The 13,541-nt window shown below is 38.3% G+C and overlaps 1 protein-coding gene across 1 annotated transcript; it reads left to right on the top strand.

The window, feature by feature from the left end:
• The first annotated feature begins 584 nt into the window (after positions 1–584).
• Positions 585–13,237, top strand: LOC115745766 (AMP deaminase). The gene is made up of 20 exons (XM_030681345.2): positions 585–1,138; positions 2,636–2,817; positions 3,148–3,331; positions 4,156–4,334; positions 4,439–4,490; positions 4,617–4,744; positions 4,840–5,019; positions 5,728–5,795; positions 5,901–6,043; positions 8,486–8,547; positions 8,980–9,093; positions 9,579–9,719; positions 9,826–9,978; positions 10,631–10,684; positions 10,759–10,869; positions 10,974–11,147; positions 11,262–11,342; positions 12,021–12,119; positions 12,653–12,785; positions 12,910–13,237. Exons 1-19 carry the CDS (start codon positions 772–774, stop codon positions 12,722–12,724), a joined length of 2,544 nt encoding a protein of 847 aa, XP_030537205.1. The 5' UTR covers positions 585–771; the 3' UTR covers positions 12,725–12,785; positions 12,910–13,237.
• Positions 13,238–13,541: the final 304 nt, after the last annotated feature.

Raw genomic sequence — 13,541 nt, 5'->3', positions numbered from 1 at the left:
TAGGTAGATATTATTTCAAATAAAAATATAAAATATCCTTATTATTTCAAAAAAGGATCCGATCAAAAGCATTTTTGTTATTTATTTATTTTTATTTTTTCCTTGTATTTTTTTGCTTTTTTTCCCTAGCTCCTCACCAATGGCCAATCTTGGCCAGCCACCTACGAGGCTAGGCGAGGCTGCCCTCGTCAGCCACGCTCGAGTGAGCTGAGGGCAGCCCTTGCCTCAAAAAGGAAAAGAGAAAAGAAAAAAGAGGAAGAAAGGAAAAAAAATAAATGATAAAATACCTTTAATTAGGCTCTTTTTTGAAATAAGAAGGGCATTTTAGGTTTTTATTTGAAAATTTTTAATTATTTATTGAGAAATGCAATTAAGCCATAGAATCCAAAAAAAAAAAAAAAAGTGAGATTGAGAATATTACATAGGGAAATTAATTAGTATAAAATTAATTATTCAGAATCGGATAATTCGAAAAAAAATGGAAGCAAAAAGCAGAGCTTGATAGGGAGAGAGAATTTGTCCTCTCTCTCTCTCTCTCTCTCTTCAGGGCTATAAATACCGCGGCAAGCCGACGGTTTTCAGATTAAAACAGAGAGCACTTCTCTGCTATCCTGTTCTGCTTCAAGTGCTTACAGGGAGCGTCTCCCTCAACTCTCTCCAGAATCGGAAGATTTTCACTGTGGTCGTCGCGAAATCCAACAGAGAAGAAGCGAGGGAGAGGAGGGAGACAGGGAGAGAGAGAGAGAGAGAGAGAGAGAGAGAGAGGAGGAAATGGATGCTTACACTCTTCACCTGGCCATGGCGGCTCTGGTCGGGGCGTCGTTCGTCGCGGTCTCGGCCTATTACATGCACAGGAAAACCCTAAATCAGTTGCTGGAGTTCGCGAAGACGGTGGAGCGGGAGAGGGAGAGGGACGACGACTCGGACGGGGAGTCGCCGCAGCACCCGAGGAGGCGTCGCGGCGGGGGGGGCGGCGGCTCGCGGCGCAAGGGGGGCGGGTACCGCCGGGCGTCAGCGTCGCTGCCGGACGTCACCGCCATGTCCAGCGGCGGGGTGGACGGGGACGAGAGGTGCAACGGGCCGATTGCGCTGGACGGGATTCCGGCCGGATTGCCGAGGCTCCAGACTCTCCATGAAGGTATGACTGATCGCGTTGGTTTTTCGCCGGAGCGAGAAACGTTTCCCTCTGCCGTTCTATGAGTCTCTTCCTTCTGGCGGATGTGTGTGCAATTGACGCACCTTTTTTTGCTTGCCGATGATATCGGTTACTTCTTTTTGATAAAAAGGTGATTATCAAATGAACGGTTCAATCCTTGCGTGTTTGCATTTTATGCGTCAGTTTACACTCGTATTGGTTTAGGAAGAATGGTGGGCTGAGAGCGATTAATTAGGAATTTACTGTGGGATTATAATCTGTTCTGAGCCAACTGATGCACTAGAATTGTTTAGAGCTAATGCTTTACTGCTGGAACAATCGCTTGGCAGTGTATGTATAATGACAACTACGATACCTGTTAAGGTTTAATAATGTCTATTTGTTCTATTCGGCTGCAATGGTATATCAATTTGCTTTCAACTTTCTGGTTGTCGCTCTTGTGATATTCTATTGGAATGGTACAAGCATGCTGCCTGAGATTGGATGGAATATCCTGTTTGGAAGCTATGGATGTCGTGTACAATTGGTGCGAGCGTTGGGTTTAATACTTAAGCCTATCCCAACAGCGAGAAACTTGTGTATCATCTGCCATAGAGGGTTTGGATATAATTAGCAAAAGGATAAAGTCCTGAGCCTTTGCCGTCTGCATATTTCAATGAGGATTTATGTATCAATGATCCTGTTTTGTCTAGTGGCTTCCCCTTAGGTGTCTACACTGACTGCTCTTCTTTAGTCTACACCACCTTTCTGCTGGTTTACTTTGCACTTTCAAAGGGAGGAGGGACTCAAGCCTGTATCATTTTATACATTTGAACCATCTAGTCAACTCTTTTATGGCTTCGGTCTTTGTCTTGTAAGGTTTCATATGCCCATTTTGACATGCTGTTCTATAATGGTATCATATCTTCTCACCGTTCTCTAGCTCATATCTTCTGACCGTTCATATTAACTCATTACATCTCCAAGACCAAGGATTTTAGAAGTTGGATCCCAAGAAAAGTGTAAAGTAGCTAGCTGAACCAATGTTTTATGGTTTGGCATTTTGGTATTGTTCTAGTTTGCCTTATGAACTGAAGATGGTGTGACAAAAGCAACCAAAAATATGTGTCCATTGTCGTTTGTTTGCTTCCTTCAAACTAATAAGGGGAAAGGATATGCATAGCAAGTGTATTGTGAGCAGTTGGCGAAGATTTTAACAGAATTATGGAAGTCAATCTGTGGTCTTCTTCCTCAAGTCATTCTCATGGAGGCATCACTCTTCTCATTGGATGAATGAGAGCGAGACTATATCAAACCATGAAATCCCAGTACAGATGTGCTGGAATACATGCGGAAGCTCACGATTGGTTGTGTGCCTAGCGTGCTTTTATTTGTACATGACAATCCAGTGTACATTTTTCCTTCTTTACTTGGGATTTCTTCTTGAATCCCATTGCTGTGTCTGGCCATCAGTAAGTTTACTCCTCACTTCTGTTTCAGGAAAATCTGCTCCACTTTCTTCTTCAGTAAAGAGAGTCGGGAGTCTTATCAGACCAACTTCTCCGAAGTCTCCTGTTGCTAGCGCTAGTGCCTTTGAGAGCTTGGAAGGATCAGATGATGAAGATAACATGACTGATAATGCTAAACTAGATACAACTTATCTCCATACGAATGTAAATGCCGTGAGTTCTCCTTGGACTTGTGGGCGAGTGCTCATTTACCTTCATTTTTGAATTTACACTTGTATCTGGTGTAATTAGAATTCTCTTTGAGTTAACAAATGCCCATTGCTGATGGTGAAAATGGATGTGTTGGAATTAGTATATATATTGCCGTCTCCAAAAGTTGCATTTTTCCTTTGTGCTAAGAGGACTTTGTCACCAAAAAAAGACTCTGATCAGGAATAACAATTCAATATTGCTCATTTGCTTGCTTTATTATTTTATATGTCATCAAAGGTTGTCCTCTATGATCAAAGCTCTCAGATTTTGTATTAAATGTCATCATTGCAGGGACCAGATAGTAAAAGCTTGTTGCCAAATGGTGAGCAAATACCCATGGCAGCGTCAAGCATGATTAGGTCTCATAGTGTATCTGGAGACCTGCATGGTGTTCAGCCAGATCCTATTGCCGCTGATATATTGAGGAAGGAGCCGGAGCATGAGACTTTTGTACGGCTTAAAATCAGTCCAAATGGTATCTTCTTTATACTTTATTAAAACATCTCATGCTGATCTTGTTGCATCTCAACTTCTGATCATAAGAGGAGTCAGTTAGCTGGGCACTTGTATGCTAGGATAAAAAAGTTCATCAAGATGAGCGTCTCGAACAACCTATAAAAGCTTTTTAACACTATCAATTGAAAAAATCCTTTCAAGACTTCCTTGCTTATCAAGAAGGGTACCTCGTATTATCATACATCATATGGTAAATTGGATTATCATTAAATCGCCTTTGAGTGCAATGCCTTTCTAGTCCATATTTTAAGTTCTGCCAGTTCCTGTTTCTTTACAAAACTTCTGCCTATCCAAGGGATGTTGCTATTGCATTTTGACATGCCAATGTCATGTTCTCTCTATTTTGGTATTTGTTTTCTATTTTCCCTTTCGTCTCCTGAAAGTTGATGGAATCTGGAGGCGTAGCTCCTGTTTTGTGATCTGAAGATGTCACTTGTTACTTCAGAAGTGCATCATTTATTGCAGTAGCTGTCCAGCACTCTTAACAGTAACAATCTATATGATTTTTCGCTAGATGAGAAATCTGTGATACTGAGGGGGACTATGAGGTGAAAGGACATTTTATAGGCTGGAGTAGTTAGTACTTTAGTAAGTTTTGACAAGTCAGGGATGGAGCATTAGTCTATAAGCCAATGGCCACCATTGATTGTGCTGCTAGAGATGTATTTTGGGTCATTGAGTCATGGGAGTGTACTAACAGTTTTTGAAGACAAGGAATCTGCATATGGAATGTTATTGGTGGCAGTTTAAATTTTTCAACCATTTCATTTTTGTTTTTGCCAGAGGTGCCAGCAGCTGATGAAGTTGAATCCTATATCATTATTCAAGAATGCCTTGAATTACGAAACCGGTATGTATATAGGGAATCAATTGCTCCATGGGAGAAGGAAGTCATATCTGACCCCAGCACACCTAAGCCTAATCCCGAGCCGTTTTCTTACACTTCAGTGGGAAAATCTGATGTGAGCCACCAACAAGATGTGAATTTTACAATATGGTTACCCTTGGTTTATTTGGTCGAGAAAAAGCTTATTGTATTGTTCCATGATGTTTGTTTTTGCTGCAGCATTCTTTTGAAATGCAAGATGGAGTTGTTCATGTCTACCCGAATAAAGAATGTGAGATTGTTTCTCATTGCTATTGATCTTATTGTTTCCATGATGAAAAATCTGTCTATTACTACCACTTTGGAGACTTTCCTTCTGTTGAGAATTCATACATGTTTGATCTCTTTTATTCCTCAGCAAAGGAAGAGCTTTTCCCTGTTGCCGGTGCAACAGCCTTCTTCACAGATTTACACTTAATACTCCGAGTTATAGCATCAGGAAATGTCAGAACTTTGTGCCATCATCGGCTAGTTCTTCTAGAGCAAGTATGTCGTTCTCCTTTTACATTTGGTGTTTTTTCTCCCAAAAAGCTCTAACGATCATTATTTTTCTGACTAACCTTTACTTGGGTACTATGCAGAAATTTAATCTTCACTTGATGCTTAATGCGGACAAGGAGTTTCTTGCTCAGAAAAGTGCTCCACACCGCGACTTTTATAATGTCAGAAAAGTTGATACTCATGTTCATCATTCGGCATGCATGAACCAGAAACATCTTTTAAGATTCATAAAGTCAAAGTTGAGGAAAGAGCCTGATGAGGTATCAATTTGTTGTCGTGCCTTGTAATGTTGGTGCCATGCATGAGTAGATATCCTTGAGCATGTGCAGTACGTCTTTGATGGAAACGGATTGGAAAGTTGTGCCGCACTATGATTTGATACAGATTTACCTAGGCGACTGGTGGAATGATCTAGATTGTGATTTTAGAAAGCTGGCTTCTCATTATGGAACCTTTAAAGCTTGCGGCATTTTATGAAATTTTACATACCGCTTGAGTTTGAACAAATTGATATAAGTAATCACTCTCCGATCTACGAACAGAAGATAAATATCTGGTCGCATAAATTAGGCAATTCTTCGTGCATACATGCATGTCATCTATGAATTCTTTGTAAGTGTAGATCTTTGAGGTCAGCAAGTTGCTTGGTTGTGTAAAGTACCGGATATCAACAAGCCTTGGGCATAGGGAAAGATATTTTTTACTGGGACACATTACCGTGCCAAAATGTGAGGAAATTGCTGTTCTAAAGTCAGATGCATTCATGTCGTAGGATGGTTTTCTTTATTCTGTATTGTTACCAACTTAGAATAATTGATATTATACCAAAAAAGGAGAAATTTTTATTATTGAACTTATTATTGAGTAGTAGGAGGAAATTGGAAGTTTCTTTAAAGTGATTACTTGGGGATAACGAATTGATCAATAAGCATGGAATATCAAGTGACTGGCTGTCTTTTTGTTTTCAGGTTGTAATTTTCCGTGATGGGACATATCTTACCTTAAAAGAAGTTTTTGGGAGCTTAGATTTAACAGGGTATTGAATTTTTTTCTCCTGCTCTTATAATTGTCCGTCTTAAATTGGTTCATATAATCTTGAAGTCCAGGTATAATCCTGATTTCGTGTAATTTTTTTGACTAGGTATGACCTGAATGTTGATCTTCTGGATGTTCATGCTGACAAGAGCACATTCCATCGCTTTGATAAGTTTAATCTCAAGTATAACCCTTGTGGTCAAAGTCGGCTCCGAGAGATATTCCTAAAACAGGATAACCTCATCCAAGGTATGAGCTATATGATCATGTTAGGCCAAAGTGCTAGATTCTTGTTGGCAAAGAACTACTTAAAATAGCTCTTATAGATAGGTATTTTCTTTGGATATATTATGAAGGATTTTATTAAAGGAGAAAATCTGGTACATGAGAAATGTGCAAGAATAGGAGAGAACAAACAAACGAAAGTAAAACGTCACAATACTAGACAGAATTGAATGAAGATGACCAAATTCGAATACATGAGGGGACAAAACAGAAATGATTCACTCGAGCAATTTTTTGTTATGGTCTTTCCAAATGCACTACATCAGACAAAGTAGCGAAACATTTTAAGATTTGTTGGAGATTTGAGTACTGTCTATAGGCACTTCTATAGTTACACAGCTGGAGGCATTTCCTGGCATGATCCAAACCACTTTTGGTAACCTGAAGATATAATTCCATAAGTTGAGGGAGTTCAGACACAAAGGAAAAGATGATCAACAGATACATCCGAAGTTTGCACATATAATACCAATCCTTGGGGATGAAATTTCGTTTTTAATCTATGCTACAATCCGACAGAGGAAAGAAATCCTATAAGGTTTATGGAGCCAGATTGCTTTTGAGGGGGAAAAGGGCGAAGGGAGAAACCTCTAATGTGTTTACAAGTAAACATTTTTCTAGCTCCTGGATTTCACACCATCTTGTCCTCCAAAAAACCATGGACCTTTTTTTGAACGAAAAAGAGATAGGGAGGAATAAATTGATGATAGCTTCTGATCAATAATAGCTCTTATGAAAATCAGATCCAAATGAATGAAATCACCCTCCAAAATGAGCATGTTTGGATCGACTTTGAAATTTTTCACTCTTTTCTTCTTATTTTTAGTAGTGTTTAAAGTTTAGCATTGATTTGATTTCATATGTGAACCCAAACCATACAAATGTTGACATATGGAGTCATTCATAGTTTTACCAATATTTTGAATTTTTTTTCCAGATTATTAGAGCGAAAGGAAATAAAAACATTTTCTTATGCCAAAACAGGCCTTCAGTAAAAAACCATGCAGTGTTGTTGGCTGCTAAAGAAACTAAACTAGTAAAAAGAGATTTAAGAGGTGCTTCGCTACACCGCATATCGGGCCAGAAACAAACTCTGCTATTTTCTCTAATTTTTAACTTTAATTCATTTGTACAAGCTCCTTCCTTTTCTTAGGAATTTCCCAACACCAAACCCCATAAGTTGAAGGGACTTCCTTGGTGCACCAACCATATATTTATGTATGTGGAATGTTTTATTTGTTGCATGTTATGGGAATGTGTTGACCTACATTAAGACCTTTAGCACTTTGTGGAAGTTGATCAAAGTGCAAATAATACAATATTCATTATGTGTTCAAGAAACACATATGGGACTGTAAATGTGTTTGAGAAGATAATGTAGTAATCGTCTTGACAAGTTCAATTGGGAAGGATTTTTGACAGAAAAAAATGCAGCGTTCTTAGAGAAGTTTCAAATTCAAGATGAAACCAAAGCATAAGGGATAGTGTTACCAACCAAATAATCATGAACTAAGTTGTCCTATTTCAGAAAGGTTAAAGTAAACTGTGAGATCCATCATGACATGGAATTGAATGAAATGATGTAAAATGATTCATGCCTTCCACCTCAATCAGCGGGATAAAACTTGATTTTTCCATTTTACGTATAACAGAAAGAACATATTGTAGTGTGTTTGATTTTTTAGTTTGGTTGAGATGGAGAAAATTGGACAGTAGTGATACCGGGTGGATCGGAGATTTATAATGAAACTTAAATGGGAAAAAGGGATACTTACCACCTAAGGAGTCAACCCTAGGATACAGGGTATATAACTCACCACTCAATGGAATCCACCAAAGAGATAGAGTTTTGGTGATACTCTAATCGAAGAGATGGATTAGATCAACTCTGAAAGTTTAGTTATCAAAATACTCTAGGAAACCTTAAGAGGTTTTAAGAGACTCAATTGGGAACAACATTCCAAGCATATACATTCTCTCTCTCTAGTTTCCCAGAGAAGACCAGCAATCCCTAGACAAAAGAACAAATGACTAATTTTTAACAATTCACATTAACAACATTATATCGTCAACAAATTAATGAATTCATGATCGCAAAAAGAAAAATGATAATTCAACTTTGAAACATAGTTTTACTTAGAATAAAAGCTTTTTTTATATATAAAAAAAATTACTGATTCGAAAGGATGAGGGAGATAAGTTAACTAATTTCTTTTTGGAAACTTAGATAAATGTGGCATGTGAAGCAGAAAGATAGATAGTTTATTCTTAATGTTAATTGTAAATGTTGAACCATATCTTTTGATCTAAGGGTAGTTTGGTCCGTTGACATAAAATGATGTGTTTTAGCCAAAAAGGCTGCTGCCCTGTTGCAAGCTAATTGTATCAATTCTTTATGCTGGACAGGTCGTTTCCTTGCTGAGCTGACGAAGGAAGTATTTTCTGACCTCAAAGCAAGTAAATATCAGGTGAATCTCTCCTTCCTTTCGAGATGTATCTTTTCATAATATATCTTAGATTTTGAGTCTTCATGGATCTTTGGTTCTATTGTGGCCAGAAGATAATTACAATTTGGATGCTGCTTCGCTGTCCCTCCTATCGCCTCTTTCTCAGAAGGCAGAACATCCAGTCATACTGTCTCTTGTTCATGCACCCCGGCATGCCCATATCCATCCACGCACATACTAATTTTTTCTTTTGTGATCCTTTTCCTCGCCAATGCATTCACATATGCACATCCACGCCTATTTACCCAGCCACTCAGACTGATTCTTCATTTCCTTCTACTTTTCCCGTGACTTGCATAATAGCCCTTTTCCTTTTATGTTGGCTTTGCTTCATATCAGGGTGCATCTTGGATGGCTAAACATGCTTTCTTTTTTGTCTTTGCGTTCTTACAGATGGCTGAGTACAGGTTATCTATATATGGAAGAAAAATGAGTGAATGGGATCAATTGGCGAGCTGGATAGTGAACAATGAATTATACAGCGAGAATGTTGTATGGTTAATTCAGGTAGTTTTCTTCACTCCGATGCCAACTTTCATTTTGAAGCGTCTTTCCATTCTTGCGGGTATTATTTTGTCTTTCAAAAATTATAGATATTCTCTCTGTCACTGGGCCAGTGAATAGGGACCCTTTTGACATCTTATGTTTACCTTTTCTAGACAGTATTGCCTTTCTTGTGGTCGATCCCACTTGTCAATACTATATGACATATTGTCATTTTACCTTTGTTGTGTTTAGTCTCACTTGTGAATACTAAATGACACCATGGCCTTGGTAAATGGTGAGCTTGCTTCAGACCCATAATGGTAAATGTTGGTAGAAAAATTAGTTGTATGATGGGCATGGAAAGAAAAATTAAGAACAGTAACAGTGTTTGGTTCCTTAGAAGTACTGTTGCTTTACATGGTTATAGGAAGTTGTGCGGGCCTTTGAACTTCCTTTTTTTGTTGACGTCAATGGGCTTATCTTCGATTCCTAATCTTCATTTCCAGCTTCCACGGCTGTACAACGTGTACAAAGAAATGGGAATCGTGACATCTTTTCAGAACATCCTCGACAATATTTTCATACCTCTCTTTGAGGTCACAATTGATCCAGATGCACACCCACAGCTACATGTTTTCCTTAAACAGGTACAGTCGGTGTATGTGTTTTACTGAATTTGGTATGGAAGTTACCTGAATTTCCTCCAGTTATCCTGGTACTCCTTTAGGCACTCACTGAACTTATCCCTTTCAGGTTGTTGGCTTGGATTTGGTGGATGATGAAAGCAAGCCTGAAAGGCGCCCCACAAAACATATGCCCACGCCTTCTCAATGGACTAATGTATTCAATCCAGCATTTTCGTACTATGCTTACTATTGTTACGCAAATCTCTACACCTTGAACAAGGTTTGTACGCCTTTTCTTTTTAAGATGACATTCTTGAGGAAACTGTGGTTCTATTTTTTCCTTATGTGCTCATTACTCTTGCTTTGACTAGAGAAAAGAATGATAAAAACAACCACACTTTTTTGCTAGAGCCATGATTCACGGGATTAGTTGCAAAGAAAATAAGTATGAAATGTTCATTAGGAGCTCATTAGGGACTTATCTGAAGAGATTTTGATGCATTTCTTCTAGATGATCATCTAAAGCTTACCCTGCAAAATGATGGTTCATGAACTAATAAGAAGATTTTTCGACCAAAAAAAAAAAAGAACTAATAGGATGATTTCAGCATACTTTCGTCATTTAAGACACCGCAACGCCATTGGTGGTGACTCATTATTTGTAGAATAACCCCATTTTATTGTTTCAGTTGTTACGGACTTATGTCTCTTAGGAGTTCTTTCAACAGTGTACATTCAAATATTAGAGCTGGTAATATAAGCTTTGATAGTTATCATTGTCTAGGTGCTCTTTTTGTTGAGCTCTTGTTTCTTTTGATTTTTCCTCTTGACTTTGCAAATTATTTTAAAAAAAAATTTGGTCGAAAAATTTTAAAGATTGAAAGTTTGTTGATTTTGGTCTCAAGTGCTGACCAGCTACTCCTTTTTTCCAGCTTCGGGAGTTGAAGGGAATGACAACTATAAGATTTCGTCCACATTCCGGAGAGGTACTCATGGAAGCTCCATTCTGACCATTTCCAAACGCGTCTTCTGCATACCTTACTTATGCTAATATTTACAGGCTGGTGACATTGATCACCTTGCTGCAACATTTCTCACTTCTCACAACATTGCACATGGGATCAATTTGAGAAAGTCTCCCGTACTCCAGTATCTGTATTATCTTGCACAAGTGAGTAGCCTACAGTTAAATTTATCTGCCAATACCATTTATTTATTGCCATCATCTGCCAATACTAAATTTGTGGGTGATGTGTTTCACTGGTATTTCTTCAGATCGGTCTGGCCATGTCTCCTCTGAGCAACAATTCTTTATTTCTAGACTATCACAGGAATCCTTTTCAACTATTTTTCCTACGGGGTTTAAATGTGTCTCTTTCAACGGACGATCCACTTCAGATCCACCTCACGAAAGAACCTTTGGTTGAAGAGTACAGCATAGCTGCATCAGTGAGTTCTCTTGACCTTTTCCATAGCCTCTCTTTGAACTTCATGATCATGTGAAGATAATTGGGCTTGTGTGTGTTGAAATCATACTAAGTTTTTTTTTTTTTTTTTTTGCAGGTTTGGAAATTGAGTTCGTGTGATCTGTGCGAAATTGCTCGAAATTCTGTTCTGCAGTCAGGTTTCTCGCATGCTTTAAAGGTACGTGCAAATGCAGATATATCAAATTTAGTAACGTTAAACCAACTGGAAGCAGGTTGAGTAGTCTGTATTGATTCCTTCCTGCAAAAGTTCGAGGAGTGTCTCTATTACTTCTTTAATTTAGGGACATTTAAGATTTCCAAGTTATTATCCGTTATATTCTAAGTTGACTAGGTGTTCTGCAGCATGAGATGTACGTTGTTTTTAATGATGGAAAATGTGACACATGGTCGTAAGTTGCATCTGATTCAAATGGGTCAAATTTGATCTCAGCATGATGAGGTCATTCTTTATTTTAGTTGTTCACTATAACTTTCCTGTTCAATGACTATGCCGAAGCTTAACTGGTCATGGTAATTCTGAATCCAGTCAGGAACCATGAAAAATTATTTTTTTCTTATTTCTGATATCAAAAGAGCCGCATTGCTGTCAAAGGATGGATGGATACTTTATGTACTGGATGACTTTGGAGGAGTTACTCATGAATAATTGTCTGGCATGATTATTTGTTTGCTTACCCAAGTCTTCCTATGCACTCTGGCTCCTGAAGTCAGTTTGAATGTACTGCCTTCACTGTTCCACGTTAATCAGTTACTGTTGGATGATATATTTGGTGGTGATTGCTAGGTGTCATTTGCTAATGGTGCTTCCTATTAATCCTCTGAATTTATGTTTCAGTCTCATTGGATTGGAAAAGAGTACTACAAGAGGGGACCAGGTGGAAATGATATCCACAGGACAAATGTGCCTCATATCAGGATTGAATTTCGTGATATGGTAGGGGTTTACAATATTTGCCTTTTGATGCTAGTTTTCTCCCAGTGATCCAAAAAAGCTCCTTTTTTTAATTGATTGCTCATTTTCCGCTTGTTATCTCTCCTTTTAAAGCTACTATTTATTGTATTGTTTACTTGTAACAATTGGGCACAACTATAATATATCTGGGTAGAAATTCCAAAACAAAGTAAATGTACAAAGAACTACATAGAATATACAATGTTCTGTGGTAAATGAAAGGTATATTGTGGGGGAAACAAGGTCTCGTGAATAAACTTGCCCTTTTTCTTTTTCTGTCAAATGGATTTTTGGGGGAGTGGGCCATGATAGCAGGGATTTTGCCTTAACCTCCCCAGTTTTGTTGGTACCATTGCTTAAAAGCTTCATCTACTGAGCTAATGTGATTTCTTTCTAAGGAAAACTTCAGCCCTTAAGTTTGCTACATGCAATTTAGAGGGTCATCTATTTGGTACTTGATTAGAGTAGACCAAGTTGGAAGTAAGTGCAAGTTCATGCGATTGATTACTTTGCAGATCTGGAGAGAGGAGATGCAGCAAGTTTATGTAGGCAAGGCAATCATCCCCGAAGAACTTGACATTAAGTGATTGGAAGGGAGATGATGTATGTCTTGCTTGAATAATTGGCACAGGATCTGGTGCGTATGAGGTTTGGTCTCATCATGATAGATTGTGATATCACGCGATTTGCTCATCCTCGTAATTATATTTCCTGTGATTTGCGGTAAATGAACTTTCCATTCCTCTACCATTAATAGCCCGATTTTCTGCAGAAGTTCTATTTGCTTTAACGATAAACCAATAGAAATTAACCGAAATCTGCAGCTGGGCCTTGTTCATGAGGATATCGAGTTTCATGTGGTGCACGTGCTGTCTCATATATAGTTTTGAGTCTGCCAATGGAAAGGATGGCCAACTTGGGAAAGATCATAGACTAGAGTTTCTGTAATTCTTGGCATATTATTACAATTTTCTATTTTACACAGGCCAAATTTTGTCCCCTCAAGTTGTCATGTAAGATGCTGACATGAACGGCGAGATGCATAATTAATGCTTGATGATTTCGGGCATAATTGCGGTCCTTTTTGGCTACAATTTGGCGTTGATTTTGTGTGTGTGTGTGTCTCTCTCTCTCTCTCTTCGGAAGTGAACTGCTAATTATTTGATGCTTGGCAACATTTTTTCAATTTGTCACGGATGGGCATCTTCAAGCTGCTTGAAATTCTCCCATTTGCATTGTATTGGAAGTGGTATCACCTCAGATAATCAAATTCCCCTTTTTCATGTAATAGAGGGGTGTAATGTGCTAATTACAGTGGAATCCTTCGTTGGATGTAGCTTCAGTTTAAGGGTAAATCAGGATAAATTTTGTATGTTAATTTTTCTTTCTTGCTTTTAGGTTCTA

Source organism: Rhodamnia argentea, chromosome 10 (genome assembly GCF_020921035.1).
Source record: "Rhodamnia argentea isolate NSW1041297 chromosome 10, ASM2092103v1, whole genome shotgun sequence".
NCBI classification, from domain to species: Eukaryota; Viridiplantae; Streptophyta; class Magnoliopsida; order Myrtales; family Myrtaceae; genus Rhodamnia; species Rhodamnia argentea.
This window is presented reverse-complemented; position numbering and strand designations above follow the sequence as displayed.

What these genes read in the sequence shown, in the direction of transcription:
- LOC115745766 (XM_030681345.2), top strand. Translation starts at nt 772, where the DNA reads ATGGATGCTTACACTCTTCACCTGGCCATGGCGGCTCTGGTCGGGGCG. An exon ending in GCTCCAGACTCTCCATGAAG is followed by an intron (nt 1,139 to 2,635) that starts GTATGACTGATC and finishes CTTCTGTTTCAG; the next exon opens with GAAAATCTGCTCCACTTTCT. An exon ending in TTCGTCCACATTCCGGAGAG is followed by an intron (nt 10,685 to 10,758) that starts GTACTCATGGAA and finishes TAATATTTACAG; the next exon opens with GCTGGTGACATTGATCACCT.